Source organism: Notechis scutatus, chromosome Z, assembly GCF_049901735.1.
Source record: "Notechis scutatus isolate UNSWTSFEM ecotype Mainland chromosome Z, rNotScu1.2, whole genome shotgun sequence".
In the NCBI taxonomy this organism is placed as follows: Eukaryota; Metazoa; Chordata; class Lepidosauria; order Squamata; family Elapidae; genus Notechis; species Notechis scutatus.
Genome location: NC_142025.1, coordinates 132171834 through 132190345, shown reverse-complemented (window position 1 = coordinate 132190345; position 18512 = coordinate 132171834). Strand labels below are relative to the sequence as shown.

Here is an 18512-nt window from a genome sequence, read left to right as displayed (position 1 = left end):
AAAACTTAGAACTATGCCACCTTCGGTCCGATCTAAGTATAGTATATAAAATCATACATTGCAATGTCCTACCTGTCAATGAATACTTCAGCTTCAACCATAACAATACAAGAGCACACAATAGATACAAACTCAAGGTTAATAGCACCAAACTTGATTGCAGGAAATACGACTTCAGCAACAGAGTGATCAATGTCTGGAATACTCTACCTGGCTCTGTGGTTTCTTCCCCAAACCCCCAAAACTTTAAACTTAGACTGTCTACTATTGACCTCACCCCTTTCCTAAGAGGTCTGTAGGGGGCGTGCATAAGTGCACCAACGTGCCTACTGTCCCTGTCCTATTGTTTCTTTTTTTTATTTCTTTTATTTTTCTTATATGTATCCGTTTCATATATCCATAACTATGTTTCTACTTATACCTGTTATCTTATAATTTGACTAAATAAATAAATAAATAGTATTCACCATTTCCTAGTTTCTAGGCCAGCACCTTTATCACTATACCCAGTTGGCTCTTTTCTTTTCATAATATCAAAAGATCCAAAAAGGCTGGAGTGTTTAATCCACAATTCAAGTGTTGTACAACACTCTTAGAGCCCAAGAGGTTTTGCAGGATCCAGTCAGGGTTGGTCACTGGGATCAGAGGTTTTGTCTTCCAAGCTGGAGCCCATCTTCAGGGAACTTCTCTGTGTCAAGAAGATTTGACCGGTTGGCATGCTCAGGTTGGCACACTAGGTGGCAAGATATGTGCCTCCTTTGTCACCAGCCCTGCCTGCCCTTTGAAAAGTATTAAAGATTGGGCACTTTCCCCACTTTCTGTTACTGGATCAAGAAAGGGTATGACTTTTCCCAGTCCTTTAGTTTTTGTGTTGCATAAAATAACAGGAATGGATCCTGTTTGGTTAAATTAAGAGTTAGGAGGAGACTGGCATTTGGCAAGCTCACTCCGAATATTTGGCTGCATCATTTTTTTTTTTTTAGTTTAGTTTATCTTGCAAGGCTGATGTGAAGAAAAGTAGGGAGGGTGGAGAGAATGATGGATCTGCCCTGGATTATTTGAGAAGATTAAAAATGCCGTAGAGAAGCAAACAAAGAAATGTGTGATTGTGAGAAGAAATCACTACCTCAGCGGAGAGGTAAACTGGAACAAAGAACCATCCCAGGAGAAGAACAAAAAATATAGCCTAAAAAGAAAGAAAGCAAAATGGTGTAAGAACTAAGATAGATCAACTTTCCATCTTTTTCTCCCCCAATCCTCATCAAAGCTTCCGAATGCTTGTGACAGGCAGAAATGAAACAGGTGAAGCTTTTTCCAGCATTGCATTGTCAATTCTTACTGATTATCTGTGGAAATTGACAAAATAAAAATTGTTCCCACAGCAACAGAGTTGTGGGCGGGGTGGGAATCAAAAAAGGCAAGGTGGCCTTCATATTGTATGATCAAAGTGCTTCCTCTTAATGTGCATCATTGCACAATAGTAGGGGGCATCCTCCCTTTTTTGACCCCTCTATCCTGCAGATACTCCTTTTCTCTCTGCTGGTGGAGAGGGGGAAATCAGGGACTACTCAAGATATTCTGGTGCTTACTGCTCAGCAAATGAAGTGGGTCTTGCGCTACCCCCCTTGTGGGGATTCCTTTTTGGCAAGGGTGAGCAACTTATGTCCTCTTTGTGACCTGTGGACTTCAACTCCCATGGCTGGTTCAGGAATTCTGGGAGTTGAAGTCCACAAGTCATAAAGAGGCCATAGCTGCCCACCCCTGCCCTGGGAAAAACCCCAACCGTGTCTCTCTGCTACTTACGTTCCACTCAAATCCTGCCACGGCCAGGCCATTTGCTGCTCCAGTGCCTGCCAATCCCACAAAATGCCCACTGCCAATGTTGCTGGCAAAGAGAGAGGCACCAATCTGTGAACACAACCATCAAATTTTCTTAAAAAAAAAAAAAAAAAAAGCCTATCGACTTTCCAAATCTATCGGGCCCTGTGGTCTTGTCTCCCAGTTCACCCAGTAACTTAGGTCACTTTTCTTTTTCTCCTATCCTTATTGCACCATCATAAAATCCTATGATTGTGAGACCTTAGAGGTCATCTAGTCCAGTGGCCCCCAACCTTTTGGACAACAGGGACTGGTTCCGTGGAGAGAGGTTTTTCCATGGACCAGAGGGGGCATGGTTTCGTGTGCTGCCTGCATCCCACGGATGGGGCTTTGTTTGTTGGTGTGGCCCGTTTTCTGGGATGCCACGAACTGGTGTCAGTCTACGGACCAGGGGTTGGGGATCCTTGATCTAATCCAATCCTCATGCTCATCATCGACAGATTGTTTCATATCCCTGTCCTTCCCAAATAACCCACTTGATTTTCCTTCTTCCTCCTATAACTTTACTTTGCTGCATCCCTTATTCTAAAATCTTGTTGAGTGCCCCCCATCCCATCCCTCAATTGATTGAGGTCTGTAGTCTCATCTCCCCCCCTCTCTTTTGGTCACTCACCGGCCACCAAACCATCTTCCTTCCAGCCAAGAAATATCCCCCCACTGTCCCTCGATTGATCCGGCGCATGGACTGCGAACCACAAGAGAAAGAGGAAAGATATGAGGATTTATGGTCTGAGTCACATAACTCATCCTAGCCTGGTTGTCTAAAGCATGGTTTGTGGTATAAACCACAAGTATCTGGGTTTCCTGCATCATAGTTTCCTTGTGCAGCCCTGCTTTTCTTTAAGTGGCCCTTGGAACTTTCTCTAACCAGGACTGACAGGAGTCATTTGAGCTCTTTCTTCACTGGGGTATCACAGTGAAGGAAGCAAAATCAAGTCCCCAAATTGTCCTCTATGCAAATCCAGATCTGCTCACTGTGGTCAGCATCCTCCATGTTGAAGCTGCTTGCAGATTCCCCCCCCCACTTCCTTTCCCTCCCCACTTCACTGTTTACAATAGGACGGCTGACAAAACACTCTAATCAGGCGGGTCAACTTTGAGATATGTAGACTTTAACTCCCAGAATTCCCCACTCAGCGATGCTAGTTGTGGAATCCTGGGAGCTGAAATCCACACCTCTTCAAAAGGCCAAGATTGAAAAAAAACACTGCTCTAAGTAAAGGAAGGATATGTTTAGGGCATGGTCGAAAAACCCAAAATGGCGGATGTGACAGTATGATCAAACCTTCTTCTTTCTTTCTTTTTTTTTTTACATGCAATGCAGGATGAGCTTTAATTGCATTGTTGCACTGCCATCTTAGCTTTTTTAATCCATGCCCTGCAGACAAATAAAGCCAGATAAAAGAGGCCAATATGATTCATCTTGGCATATGAGGTACATAATCATTTAATCCCATTTAATCAGTGTCAAACGAGGCAATTTCTAGGCTAAACTAGAAGACAGTGCCTGGGAGCAGACTGTAATTCTTTAAAGAACAGACAGTTCAGTCACTCATCTTCTCAATTTTACTCATTACCAGCTTCCAGTACATTCCTGAACTGTGTAACTGAGGATAATAATTAACCCCCCGGAGCAATAAGGTCTGAAATTAAAAAAGACAAGACACTAACAGCCTGGATAAAAAAGCCTAATAAACATGCACATGACTCACCCTGCCAGCTTTCATTTGGGCAGAGGACTTTGTGAAAAACGGGTGCAAAAGCAGGTAGCGTTGTCTCATTTGTACCCAATACTGTCACTATTTCAGTGCTTTGCCTTCCTTTTCACGACTGACTTTAGTATTATATAAATCCAAGGGTTTTGGTTAGACACCTTGAACAGATTATATGCACTTTTATTTGCACTTAATGGTAATTTTGGTAACTCAATCAGTTGCTTTGCGAATTAAAAAATGCCTTTGATTTCTAAATTCTGGCGCACTTTATTGAGTTACCTAAATGATGATTCCCTGGGTAGTTGGTAAATTGGAACGAATAAACATTTTAAAAGAAATATTATTCCAAAATTTTTAAAAAACAAAGGAAAGGGTAGTATTAGGAGAAAAATACATTCATATCACTATCATAGAAGCAGAGAAAAATAATTAGCGCCTTAGAATCACATTTAGAAAAAAGAACGTTTAAGAAATTGGTATGGATCAAGATGTATCTGCATCTGATGGAGTTACAAGTCACAAAAATTTATGATTTTTAAATAAACTTTTATCAATAGGGAAAGGAGCTATCAGACTTCTCCTGATTCTGGTGAGTAGAAGAAGCCATACTGAAGTTTTTGCTCCTGCTATTTAAATAAACAGGAGGAATGCCTTTTTATTTGATGGTTCCTCAGTTTCACCCCTTAAATAAAGACGCCTGGGGATACCAACTTTCTTGACCTTAACAACTGCAACAACTACAACTAACAACTTTCTTGGCCTATACACCCTTGTGAAAAAATAAAGATATTGAGATAAAATAGAGAATTTCTAAATCTCTTTCATGCTTTCCTAAAAGCAATTGAACTTGATTTAGATTCCCCTTCCTGGCTATCAGCAGATTTAGAGCCAGTTTTCAATCTGGGTCGGGGGGGAATCTACCCCAGAGGAAAATCTTACTGATTGTTTCCCAGTATTGTGAGCCTAAAACAAATCATTTTTAGGAAAATTAAGAGACTCTTTGAACCTCCTCTGAAATTTTGCTTGGCAAGGAAATTGACACTGAATCCCCGCAGTACAGGTAGTCCTTGACTTACAACCACAATTGAGCCCAAAATTTGCACTGCCAAGCAAGGCAGTTGTAAAGTGAATTTTGTTCCATTTTAAGACAGTTTTTGCCACAACTGTTAAAAGTGAATCACTCCCATTGTTAAATGAATCATGCAGTCATTAAGCGAAACTGACTTTGTGTGTCAGAAGCCAGCTGGGAAGGTTACAAATGGTGATCACAAGACCCCAGGATAGTGCAACAGTCATAAAGACATGCCAGTTGCCAAGCAGTCAAATTTTTATCATCTGACCATGGAGATGCTACAATGGTCAAAAGTATGAAAACTGGTCATAAGTCTCTTTTTCAGTGACACTGTAGCTTGGAATGGTCACTAAATGAATGGTTGTAAGTTGAGCATTTCCTGTATTTTTTTACAAACTAAATGCCCCATTATCAGCAGAGCAATTTCAGTCTAGTGTTACGTCCCATGAAGAAAGTGAGCTCTACATACCCAAAGGCCAGTGCCAATGACTGCAAGGAAGTAAAAACAGATGACCAAAATGTCGGCCGCATTGCTGATGGCCGCCGTTTTAGATGTTTGGGTTGGTGATTCTGCCTCCATAATGCCGTGAACTCCAGAAGCACCCCAGCCACAAGACCAAAGTGAAATAATCTTCTTGGACCACTCTTCTAAAGAACGTTCATGAGTAGTTAATAACCAACTTAGTCATGGGTTGGATGTGCAATTAACTTGGAACGTATGTGACCGGAGTGGGGGTGAAATGATGTGAGAAAGGGCAACTTCTACTATCTTGGTTCAGCTTGCCTCCCCCAATTTTTTATAGCCAGAAGATGCCGAATAGGCAGATGTCAACCGGGCAGAGCATTCCTTGATGCAAATCTTCATGTCTTGGTTTGGATATGCAAGTAGTTGTTTGATGTATGTTGTGTTCTTGACATCAAAAACAAAGGCTTAGTGCAGTGTTTCTCAACCTCAGGAACTTAAAGATGTGGTGGACTTCAACTCCCAGAATTCCCCAGCCAGCCATGTGAGTCGAAGTCCACATATTTTTAAGTTCCCAAGATTGAGAAATACTGGCTTAGTGCGTTAGAACTAATAAAGGAGAATATTTGTAGTTCAGGATTGAAATGAGGGGTCCCTGGTGCACTCTGAGCTTGCTTGTTTTCTTGAAGACATTTAATTACCCTAACTAGCACTGATGATGTTATCTAGTTAGGGTAATGAAGCATCTGCAGGAAAACAAGCAAGCTCAGAGAGCGCCAAGGGCCCCTTCATTAGAACTTTCTGGAAAAATATTTTTTGAATACCAGCTTATTCTAATGAATTTCAGGTGAAAGTTAGTTAAGCCTTGTCTACCCCTTATAGAGGACCGAGAATAGGGGTGGAGAATTGACTTTTCATGCCTCCAGCTAGTGTGGTCCATAGTGATGGACAAGGACCTGTCAATTAGCCATATCTGGAATCCTCTTTAAAAAGCATAGGTCCTACCATGGGGCAGAAAGTTATTTTCAACTCTCAGATACCACATAGTTGTTAATTTAGTAATGTATTGTTAAGTGGATCTGGTTTCCCCATTGACTTTGCTTATTGATAAAAGTGTTGATAAAGTGTTGTTGACAAAAGTGAACACATGACCCCGGGATAATGCAACTGTCATAAATACATGCCAGTTACCACGCAAACGGATTTTGATCACGTGACATGGGAATGCTGCAAGGTTCTTTCTCAGGTGTGAAAAACAGTCGTAAGTCACTTTTTTCAGAACTGGTGTAAATCAAGGACTACCTGTACAGCAGAGTTCCTCAAACTTTCTGGGTTGGTGGCCTGGTGCGGGGGGAAGGGGGAGGAGGGAAAAAGGGGATGGCTTTATGAGAGGGGCATGCGAGCAACCACCACTCATGAGAATGGGGCCATGAGTGCCCACGATGGTCACACGAGTGCCCATGAAGATCGTGCGAGTGGGCTTGTGAATCCCCATGACGGTCATGCAAGTGGGGCCCGGTTGCGAATAGGCCACGACCCAGTCGTGGGCTGTGGCTCACAGGTTGGGGACCTCGCTGTACAGGTTCCTGTTAATATACCCCAAAGCATTGATTCTTATCTGTGGAATCAAATGCAGGACCCAAAGCATATAATGCCTTTTGCAGTGTTTACTGTGCTATATTAGCATACTCCAAACCCTGACACCTGATTGGTCCACACAGACCACGACCGGATTGGCTAACTGAGTGGCCGTGATTGGCGCGCTAAGAATCTACCGCGATTGGCCGAGCCGATCGCGGGAGATTCAAAGCGCTGTCATTGGCCGCCGAGCCGCAGGCAAACCCTTTAAAAAGGATTGCCGCTGCTCCTATTCTTTGCACTGTAACCTACTTAAATAAAGAGCTGAACGTTACCAAATGGTCTCGCGTCTCTTTGGGAACCGATCCACCCCGATCTAACATTTACTAGACAGCATTTATTTTATTTTATTTTTATTTATTTGATTTGCCAATTGTTTACAAGATAATAAGTATAAGTGTATACATAGTTGTGAATACATGAAATGGGTACATATAAGAAAAATAAAAGAATAAGAGAAACAATAGGACAGGGACGGTAGGCACGATGGTGCGCTTATGCACGCCCCTACAGACCTCTTAGGAAAGGGGTGAGGTCAATAGTAGACAGTCTAAGGTTAAAGTTTTTGGGGTTTGGGGAAGAGACTACAGAGTCGGGTAGAGTATTCCAGACATTGACCACTCTATTGCTGAAATCGTATTTCCTGCAATCAAGTTTGGTGCGGTTTACTTTGAGTTTGTATCTATTGTGTGCTCTTGTGTTGTTATGGTTGAAGCTGAAGTATTCATTGACAGGTAGGACATTGCAATGTATGATTTTATATACCATGCTTAAGTCAGACCGAAGACGGCGTAATTCAAGGTTTTCTAGTTCTAGAATTTCAAGTCTGGTGGCATAAGGTATTCTACAACGAGTAGAAGAGTGGAGAACTCTTCTTGTGAAATATTTCTGGACTTTCTCAATTGTGCTAATATCAGATACGTAATGAGGGTTCCAGACTGATGAGCTGTATTCGAGTATTGGTCTAGCAAATGTTTTGTATGCTCTGGTTAGTAGTGTGATATTACCAGAGAAAAAGCTACGTAGGATTAGGTTAACAACTCTTAATGCCTTTTTGGCTATGTAGTTGCAGTGGGCTCTAGCACTTAGATCATTAGAGGTGAGTATTCCAAGGTCCTTTACAGAGCTTGGGTCATCAACAAGATCTTGACTGTTCAGCTTGTGTTTTATTTTCTGATTTTTTTTGCCAATATGTAAGACAGAGCATTTATTTGTTGAGATTTGAAGTTGCCATTTGTTTGACCATTCAGATACATAGTCAAGATCTTTTTGTAGGGTAGCAGTATTGTCTGTGGTATTGAACAGCTTTACATCATCAGCGAAGAGAACGCAATTGCTCTTAATATGATCACAGAGGTCGCTTATGTAGAGTATGAAGAGAGTTGGTCCTAGAACACTGCCCTGGGGGACACCACTATTGACAGGTACTGGATTTGATAGGACGCTCCCGATTTTGACCATTTGTTGTCTGTTTGCCAGGAATGCTTCTATCCAGTTATTCAGTTGTCCAGAGATACCATAGGATTTTATTTTTAGGAGTAGTTTGTCGTGTACCACTGAATCAAAGGCTTTACAGAAGTCTATGTAGATTGTGTCTATTGCTTTGCCCTGGTCGAGTTGTGTCATTCCATATGTTTTTGCAGTGTAAGAGTTGCAGATTACAGGATAGTTCTTTTCTGAAACCAAATTGTTTATTGGAGAGTAGGTTGTTTGTCTCTAAGTGGAGGATGATGGATTGGTTAATAATTGATTCCATGACTTTACAGGTGACGCAGCATAAGGAGATTGGCCTTTAATTTTCAACTAGGCTTGGGTCTCCCTTTTTGAAGATGGGGATGACTGTGGCTTGTGACCATAGGTTAGGCAAGGAGCTGGTCCTGAAAGATTTTTCAAAGATTATGCTTAGAGGTTTGGCTATGGCAGTGGATAGCTTTCTTAAGAAGTAGGCACATATTCCATCCGGTCCAATAGATAGAGATGGTTTTAGATTGCGTAGTGATTTTTCAACATTGTCTTCTGTGAAATCGATATGTATTAGATCATTGTTGTTATCTGTGGTACGGCTAGGAAATACTGGGCATGATCCATTGCTGTTTACAAATACTGAGCCGAAGAATGTGTTAAAGATGTTGGCTTTAATGGTGTCGTCGTTGCAGTCTTTACCATCAGGTCCTATCAAGGGAGGGATGGACCTTGAGTCTTTTAGTTTGTTGTTTACAAAATTGTAAAAAGCACGGGTGGAATTGGTGCTTAGAAGGTTTTCCTCTTGTTTGATGTGATAATTGGTGCATTCGGTCTTTATCTGGTGGCATAAATTTTTGTATTGGTTTTTGAAATTGGCCACATGACCAGATTTGTTTTTCCACCAGAGAGATCTCTTTTTGGATTGAAGTTTCCTTATTGATATGGGTAATCTGCTTTTTTGTTTTGTTTTGGGAGTTGTTGTTGGAACATATAGTTTGATGACTCTTTTGACTTCAAGTAAAAATATGTTGTAATGGTCTTCAACGGTATTGCATCCAGTGAATAGAGATTGCCAATCAAGGGATGAGAGATCGTTGTCTATAAGATCATAGTTGCCTTTTTGAAGTTACAATAGGGGATTACATCATTGTGGTGATTTTTGTGTGGACGTATGTTGAGACAAAAGTCAATCATATTGTGGTCACTACTGGAAAAGGGTTCTTTAGTTTGTATTCCGTAAATTAAATTCAAACTGTTGCAGAAGATGAGATCGAGGCAGTTGTTTAGTCTAGTGTTGTTGATTACTAGTTGTTCCAGTCCCAGATTTGTAATAGCATTGTAGAAGGTTGTGTGTATGATTTCAGTTGTACAATCATTTAGGGTCCAGTCAATATGAGGTAGATTGAAATCACCAAGAAGGATAAAAGGGTATGGGCAGGATGCAGCCCATGTTAGTAATGTATTTAGCTTGTTTACATGTTCGATGTCATAATCAGGTGCTCTGTAACATAGTAAGAATCGAATTGTGATATTTAAGGATAGTTCACAGATGATGGTTTCAGGAAGGGCAAGCTACTGGGTAACTTGGATATTTTTTAGATGTAAGGATTTTTTATAGAATATAGCAACACCACCTCCTCGACGATTTTCACGATCTGATCGGTAAACATGATAGTCTCTTACTGTGGTAATGGAGTCGGGGAGAGATGCATTGAGCCATGTTTCACAGACAAATATAATGTCGGTTAGCCATATTTAGGAGGAAGAGAAATTCAGGTATTTTATTCACGAGGCTTCTTGCATTGAGTAGTTTGCATTTAAGGCCGGCAGTAGTTGGAATTGAGGTAGTTGGGGGCGTGTGTGCCTAGTCTTGGGTGATGGTGGATGGGTTGAGGTAGGGTTGTGGTTGAGGGTAAAAGCTGAGTATTGGGTTGCGTGGCTTACTTTTGATACAGTCAGCATGGTAGTCAATGTACAGGTCCTTCTCTCCATTGTCTAGACGGTTTTTGAGTTCGGCGGAGTACACGGGAGCGGGCACGTTGCTGTATGGTTAGGTCAGGGCGGCAACGGAGGTTCTTATGGTTGGTGTTGGTTTTGGCGAGTGAGTTTATAGTATAAATGAATTTACGTTTGCTTGATTCATTTTTGCAAATGACCCTGCACAAGCGTGGGGGCCACAGAGCCGTCTCTATTTTTGAGCTCTCGGTCGATGCGGAAATGTCAAGTATTTCATCAGCGGAGATGGTTGATGCTTGATAATCTCTGATGATGTTTCGGACAGTTGTGATATCATCATTGACATTGATGTCTTCTAGACCAAATAAGATGGCGTTTGACGTTTCCGCTTCACGCTCAACGGCTTCTCTGATGAGGATTGGGATATCAATATTTGTCTGGGTTGTGTTTATTTGTGGATTGGGTTTTGGATTGGATTGTGGTTGTTTGGTAGAGATGTGGTTTGTAGCTATTGGATGTTCAGGTTTTTGCATTGTGTCTTTTTTTTCAAGGTTGGATATTCTTTCTTTTACGGCGTCCAGGGATGCTACTATGGTGTTGAGGGATGTTTTAATGGTTTCGATGGTAGGGATGTTTCAATGGTTTCGATGGTATCAACTCTTTCAGACAGATCCAGTTTGGGTCTGCATGATTTGCAGAAATATGGAAACTCATTGGATGATTTTAGGTATTGAATCATCTGCTCAGGTAATCCCAAGCAGTCATGATGAGTGTATTTTTTACACAGAGAACATTTGATGGAGTTTTCATTATCCTTTAGATTTTTGTAGCATTTAAGGCATGTGCAGGAGTCTTGTGGTTCATTGGTGGGGATCATCTTCTCTTTAGGTTGTGGTTTGACGTAGGATTTTCTTTTTGGCATGGTAGGATTGTTAAAATAGTACGCTGATTGAATTAATTAAAGGAACAATTTTGGGTAATCTATATAGCCAATATTACATCAAACAATCAATTGCAGTAATCTCTCAAGTCAGATAATATTCCTGAGCAACAATCAGCCTGATCAATTAATTACTCTAATCACTAATCAATTAATTACACTAATCATTAATCACACTGTTCATTTAAATTCACTAAATCAATGATTTTGCTATTCAATTAAATTACATGAATTTTGATCTTTTAAACTAGTCAGTAATCACACTATTTGCACTAAACACTCTAATCACACTAATCAATTAAAAACAATAAATCAATTAAACCATTAATAAAATATTTTATAGAAATTGATTATCTAATCGTTGATATAGGTGATGAGGTAGAAAAGTTGTAAGATTTGAGGTAATGAGGTAGTATTAAGAGTCTGCAAGGAACGGGTTAATTGTTTAACTAGCAGCTGAATGGGAGGAATTTATCACTCTTTGAATAGCAGATCGCTATTACTCTGTAAACAGGAAGTTGTAACACAATGTTCCAAGGGTTTTTATCCGAGTGAAGGAAAGATTGAACAGCTCACAGGAAACTATTTGTTTTTGTTTTCCCTTGATGAATGAGATTTCTGGGCCCCTCCTAGTTAACTGAATACACTTTCAAAGTTTGTTGCTTTTAAGAGAAAGAGGCACGTCTTGCACTGGTAAATTCAAACAGTTTATATTTTTACTGTGTAGACTCAGATTTGTATTGAGCATTCACTCCTGGCTTTAATATACCTCTGCTTCTATCACTCCTGGAGTCCGGATTAGCAATTTGGCGAGGAGAAAAGAGGGAAGAGGGAAATGGGGGCGGCAGGGTAGCAGCGGCAGCGGCAGTGGTGTCACCTCCGACTTTTTCCCTCCCTCGCTGCCCGTCGTCTCCCCAACCAACTTTGGGACAGAAAATCCTAACTCCTAAGACGCCAAGTTCCTGAGATCTTGGATTCCCAGCGGATCCCTTGCAAGATCGAGTCCTGCTTTTCCGCGGATCCGCCGCCGGATTCTTCTTTGCCTGCGAGGCTCGTCCCGGTTAAAAAGCGTCCCCTCCACTCCCGGCCCTCGCCCGCTTGCCTTTGCGCCTCCGGGCTGTCTGTTTGCGCTCTTTCGCGGGTCGTGAGAACGCTTGCTCCGTGCCCCGAACGAATCTTTGTATCTTTGTCTTCTCTTACTTTTCCCCCTTGCTGCCACTTTCCACTTTCCCCCTTTCGCTCTGGCACTTCACAGACGTGTCAATTACCTTTTGATTTATCCGTTAATTATAATCCAACACCGATTCCTTTGGACCTCTTTCCCGGACTCCAAATTCGATCTCCTCTCTCTGCTTCCTTCTCAAAATTGTTTCGTCGCGTCTTTGCACGGGACGCCTCTCGCTCGCTCGCTCGCTCCACCACCCGCAAAAGAAGCCGAGCCGCCTTGCTTCGCTGGGTGTTTTGTTTTCTTCTTCTTAAAGAATCCTCTATTTTGGCTCACTTTGAGTTTGTCTTGTCTATGTCTTCAGAACGGTTGTGCTTAATGGTAATGTTGATCCCTGGCGGGCGAGCCGGTTCCGAGGCTGCGGGAGGCTCCTTTCGGCTCGTCTTCCTCCTGAGTATCTCGCCTTTCATGTGCTGGTGGGTTCCCTCAAAGAATATGGAGGGAGACCCCATCCAACAAAGAGATGCACTCATATCTCAGAAAGGTGGGAGAGACTACTGCATGAGCAACAGATGACGTAAGCATGCATATTCATAGATAAAGGATCTCAGGTTATTAAAGGTAATGGAACTCAAGTTACTTTTTGTGTCTGTTTTCCTTCAGAAATTACAGGCACTCCTTGACTTACAATTTTTCATTTAGTGACCTTTTGAAGATATAGAAGCACTGAAAAACATGACAACAATTTTTCACACCTGTGACAATTGCAGTATCCCTGCGGTCACATGATCAAAATTTGGACTCTTGGTAACTGCCAGCTGCATTATGACAGCTGCAGAGGACATGTGATCACCTTTTGTGATCCTCCAACAAGTAAAGTCAACGGGGAAGCCAGATTTGCTTAACAAGTTAACAACTGCAATGATTCCTCTAACAACTATACTAATAAAGGAAAATATTTGTAGCTGAGAGTTGAAATGAGGGGTCCTTGGTGCTCTCTGAGCTTGTTTGTTTTCTTGCAGACATTTTATTAACCTAACTAGTACTGATTATGTTACCTAATTAGGGTAATGAAACATTTGCAAGAAAACAAGCAAGTTCAGAGAGCACCAAGGACCCCTCAAAAACTGTGGCCAGAAAGGTCATAAAATGTGTCAAAACCCACTTAACACCTGTCTTGCTTAAGCAATGTAAATTGTGGGCTTAATTGTGGTTGTAACTCTAGGACTATCTGTAAAAAGGTGAGCAAAGTAATAAAACAAAGAGTAAAACATCTCCCATGAATCAAAAGAAGGGGCAGTTTGGGAATGCTAGATGCCAAAAGAAAAGCATTTCCCATTGCAAATCTATGGACTTGTTCTAATAAGGTAGCAACCTACGGCTTTATATCTCTACACATCCACATGATTTAATCAATTCCACTAATCTAAGAACTGATTTTTCCCCACATACCTTGGCAACTCTCAGGTGTGTGGACTTCAACTCCCACAATTCCATAGTCAGTGAACCTCACCCAGCCAGCTAAACATCTTTATTCAATCAATTTTTATTAGGGGTTACAGACTAGCATTACTACGCATCTTTATTTTGCATCTTTGACAAAATGGAAGAACTGCAACTATGTACTTTGGGAAAATGTGTCCACAAGCTTGCACCACAAGGTTTTCACCAGCAGAGTGCGCTATCGGCTAGGAAGGATCATGTGATTCAGGAGACCTATCCACTGAATGAAAATAATAAGACCTGTGATAATAAGACTTTGTTGTGTCTGGCTGATTTATGAAACTGTAAGCAACTGAAGTGATAAGAAAAGAGAGATTCTGGAGCAAAAGTCACGCCTATACTGTACACGACTGGTTAAAGAAACTTCCTAACAGTGAGGATGATTAACCAGTGAAACCGTTTGCCTTCAGACGTTGTGGGTGCTTCGTCCCTGGAGATTTTAAAGAAGAGACTGGACAACCATTTGTCTGAAATGGTATCGGGTCTCCTGCTTGAGCAGAAGGCTGGACTAGAAGACCTCCAAGGTCCCTTCCAGCTCTGATAATAGCAATAACTGGGAAGGACTTTTGGAGTCTTAGTGGACAACCAATTAAATATGAGCCATCTATGTGCAGTGGCAGCCAAAAAAGCCAATGCAATCCTAAATTATATTAACAAAGGGATACAATCAAGATCAAGTGAGGTACTAATACCACTCTATAAAGCCTTAGTAAGACCACACCTAGAGTACTTCATCCAGTTTTGGTCACCACACTATAAAAATGATGTTGAGACTCTAGAAAAAGTGCAGAGAAGAGCAATCAGGATGTTTAGGGGACTAGAGACTAAAACATATGAAAAACGGTTACAGGAGCTGGGCATGGCTAGTCTCATAAGGAGAAGGACCAGGGGAGACATGATAGCAGCTAAGTGGCGCGTGAAAGGAAGAGGCAGGACTGTAGGAGTTGCAGAAAACTGTTTATTTTAAAGCGTAGGGAAAAAAGCGGCAAGCCGCAGCAGGCGCTGGCTTTTATAGCTGGCGTTGTCCAACATTTCAGCCACTGATGGAGCTTCATTATTCCCGCCAGTGGCTGGACCAATGAGTGGAGTCTGACATCAGACTCCACTCTAAATATTACGCACATGAATATTAAGAAGGTGTCAATGAATATTTAACACCTGTCCCCCTTTAGTTAGGTCAACCAATCACAGACCATTTGGCAAACGTAGTCACGCAGGTAGGTGGGGCTTTGGTGGGTGTGACTGGGCCTGCACAATTCAGTTGTTCCTGAGTCAGTGGCCTGTGTGGATGAGTCTGCCACTGCTCCAGAGTCCGCCCTTGGAACCGCCTCAAAGCTTCCCAGAGGCGTGGTGGACTCTGTTGAGCTGGAGGCCCCAGAAATACTACGCTGGGCTTCTTCTCCCAAAGCAAAGTTCCCCGTTATTCTATTCAGGTTTGAGTTAGTAAATAGATGTCTTAGTGGAGGTTCTGGTCCTCTGATTTTAGTTAAGGGCCGGTTGTGTTTTCTGGTGTTCGGCTTCTTGCGGGGATTGTGTTATGCGGCCCTGCAGCTGGTCTATATGCTGGCTCTATGTTCCCCCCTCCACCTGTACTCTATATGATCTGGGCCCGGTGCTTTCTATTATTTTAGCCAGAACCCAGGTTGCCTGTTCTGTGTAGTTGTGAGCATATACCTGGTCCCTCGGTGTAAATATTCTGCACTTCCCAGTGAAGTTTCATGTGGTGTCATTAGTGTAATTGGGGTGGACCCTGTCAAGAGCTGACTTTACTTTCCTGCCCATTTCTGCATTTCTGCTGGGCTTCTATATGTTGTTGCTCTGGGTGTTATGTGCTGTATTAGCAGCATCCTATCTATCTTCTCTTGCCAATCCCTGGGGCCCATTTTCTTTAATATTTCTTTGGTCATTCTGACCATTCTCTCTGCTTGCCCGTTAGTGGCCGGGTGTGCCAGTGCTGATAGGGCATGGTGGACCCCCAATTTGGCAAGGAAACCCTCAAATTGGTGTACTGTGAATTGAGGGCCGTTGTCGGAAACCAGCACACCGGGTAGCCCATGGGTGGTGAACAGCTTCCTTAATGCTGTTATCATAGCCTCGGTCGTTGTGGACTTCATGATGACCACCTCTAACTACTTAGAGTGGGCGCTGACCACCAATAAGAATGTTTGCCCTTGGCATGGCCATGCAAAATCAACGTGTATGCGAGCTCAAGGTGCCAAAGGCTTTTCCCATTTAAGGGGGTGCAATGGGGGGGAGCAGGTCAGGATTCTTGGCAGGGGGGCATGCGGCGACCCAGGTTTCAATGTCTTTGTCCAGCCCCGGACATTATACGTAGCTCCTGGCTAGAGCCTTCATCCACACTAAGCCCGGATGACTTTTGTGTAGCAATTCCAAAACCATTTTCCTTAGCTGTTGTGGTACAATTACCCTCTCCCCCCACAACAAACAACCCTTCATTGCTGACAGTTCTAATTGTCTATTTTTAAATGGTGTGAATTTGTCCCCTTTGGTTGTGTCAGGCCATCCCCTCCACACCCAATTCAAAACCTGCACTAAGTTTCTGTCTTTCGCCGTAGGTCTTGCGATGTCTGCTGACATTAGTAAGCTGGGTTCAAGATTCTCAGCGAGCAACACGGAAGTGGCTAGAGCCGGGTCTTCAACAAGATCTGGCAGAGGGCATCTGCTGAGAGCGTTTGCATGGGATATTTCTTTCCCGGGTTTGTGGAGCAGCTTGTAGTTGTACGCTGCCAGGAAGACTATCCCTTAGCATCCTTGATGACAGGATGTTTGGTGTGGGTTGGTCTCCTGAAAGGATGCCCAGCAGCGGCTTGTGGTCGGCTATTAGTTCGAAGGGTCTGCTGTAGAGGTACTCGTGGAAGCGTTTTACTCTGGCTACGGAGGCTTGGGCTTCCTTGTCGATTTGGCTGTAATTCCTCTCTGCCTTTCCAATGTTTTTGAATAATAGGCTATGGGGGCTGCCCCCCCTTGGGCAGTTTGTGGGTCAATACTACACCGATGCCATATGGCGACACTTTACAGGTTAGGGTTAGCGGTAGCGTCTTGCTATACTGTATGAGTACAGTCTCGGATGTTAATATGTCTTTTATTCTGTTCAATGCAATGTCTTTGTGGGGCCCCCATGCCCAGATGGATTTTTTTATCCAGCAGTCTATGAAGTGGCTCCGCTATTGTTGCTTTCTGCAGCAGAAATATATTATAAAAATTACGTAAACCCAAGAATGCGATACGGCAATGTGGCATTTATCCTTTTTTAATTTAAGCCCCACCTCTTGAAACTGTTCCAGCACAATCCTCACTCTTTGCATAAGCTGTGTCCGATTTTCAGCGGAAATTATACATTGTCAAATAGGGGATGACCCCTGGGATATGGTGCAGCAGCTTTTCCATAATATTTTGGAATAGACCGGGGACTACACTGACTCCAAACTGGAGCCTGTTGCATTTAAATGCACCCCGGTGTGTCACAATAGTATGAGCTTCCGCAGTCGCCTCATCCACAGGCAGTTGCTGGTAAGCCTGGGCTAGGTCCAATTTAACAAAAAAATTCCCGCAGACCAGGGAATGCAAGAGGTGCTGAACTACTGGCACCAGATATGTGCTTTGCTGCAGCACAAGATTCAGAGTGCTCTTATAGTCAGCACAGATTGTCACTGATCCATTGGGCTTGACTGGGAACACTATGGGAGTCTCCCACCTTGCATGATCGACCGGCTTGAGGACCCCAACTAGCTTGTCTAGCTGTTCTTCGACCTTGGACTGCAGAGCAACAGGGAGTCTCCGGGACTTCAGTCAGACAGGGGCTACGTTGGGGTCTAGGTTAAAGGTTATTAGAGTCCCCTTGTACTTGCCCAATTAGCTGCTGAAGACATCTCAGAATTCTCTTTCTAGGGTGTCCAGGTCAGTTCTACTGGCCGGCAGGGTTGTCGCAGTTGTGTGGATGCCAGTGAGGCTGATTTGTACGGGGGTGAAACATTCTCTCCCTAACAGGCTGGGGAGGTTCCGGTCCACAATAGTCAGGGGCAGTTGTCCCTTGAAATCTCCATATTCTATGAGGCATATCTTTCTTCCTAGCACTGGTATTCTGCAGACTTGATAGTCCTTTAGGATGATCCGTTGCAGCTGCAGTTGGTTCAGATTGATGCAGGGGTCAAACTTTTGTAGGGCTGCCACGGAGATCATAGAGATGTAGGACCCTGAATCCACCTCCATCTGGCATAGGGTCCCATCGATCCTTACTGGCTAGGATCTTGTTAGTCTCATAGGCATCAGTGTGCCTCACTTGTGTTTGGGCATAAGCCACAATGGTGCAATGGGTTTCTTCTTCCCGGGTGCTTTCTTGTTTTTTGAATTTTGTGCCTGGGTGCTTCTTGCTGCTCTTGTATTGGCTGTGGTGCCTGGCAGGTGAGTAGGCTCTTCTGCTTTGCCTGTCTGTCAGCTGGCTAGCTCTGCAAACTTCTGCGATGTGACCTTTCCTCTCGCATTGCCAGCTAATGGTCTCCTTAAAGTGACAGATAGACCAGGGTGACTTGCTCTGAAGCCTCCGCAAGGCTTGGCTCCTTTGTGCGCCCCTGGTTTGCTGGGTTTCACACGGTGCACATCTTCCTTGTTCTCTCTGCTGCTCTCCGAGCTGGACGGGTCTCAGGTTTATCTCCTCTCAGCATGAGTGGCATGCAGTTTGCTGTTTCCCTTGATTCAGG

General features: G+C 43.0%; 2 protein-coding genes across 2 annotated transcripts in view; one reads left to right on the top strand and one right to left on the bottom strand.

Annotated features, from left to right (window-relative positions):
• The window catches only part of SLC5A2 (solute carrier family 5 member 2), a 29758-nt gene extending 27198 nt beyond the window's left edge, over window positions 1-2560 (bottom strand). The window contains exons 1-3 of the mRNA XM_087946436.1: window positions 2492-2560; window positions 1804-1908; window positions 1127-1186 (exon numbers count right to left, since the gene is read on the bottom strand). Coding sequence (XP_087802562.1) covers window positions 1127-1186; window positions 1804-1908; window positions 2492-2560 — 234 coding nt within the window. The remainder of the gene's footprint in view (window positions 1-1126; window positions 1187-1803; window positions 1909-2491) is intronic.
• LOC113422482 (carbonic anhydrase 2-like) overlaps window positions 1-18512 on the top strand; it is an 86947-nt gene that overhangs the window by 14040 nt on the left and 54395 nt on the right. The window lies entirely within an intron of this gene.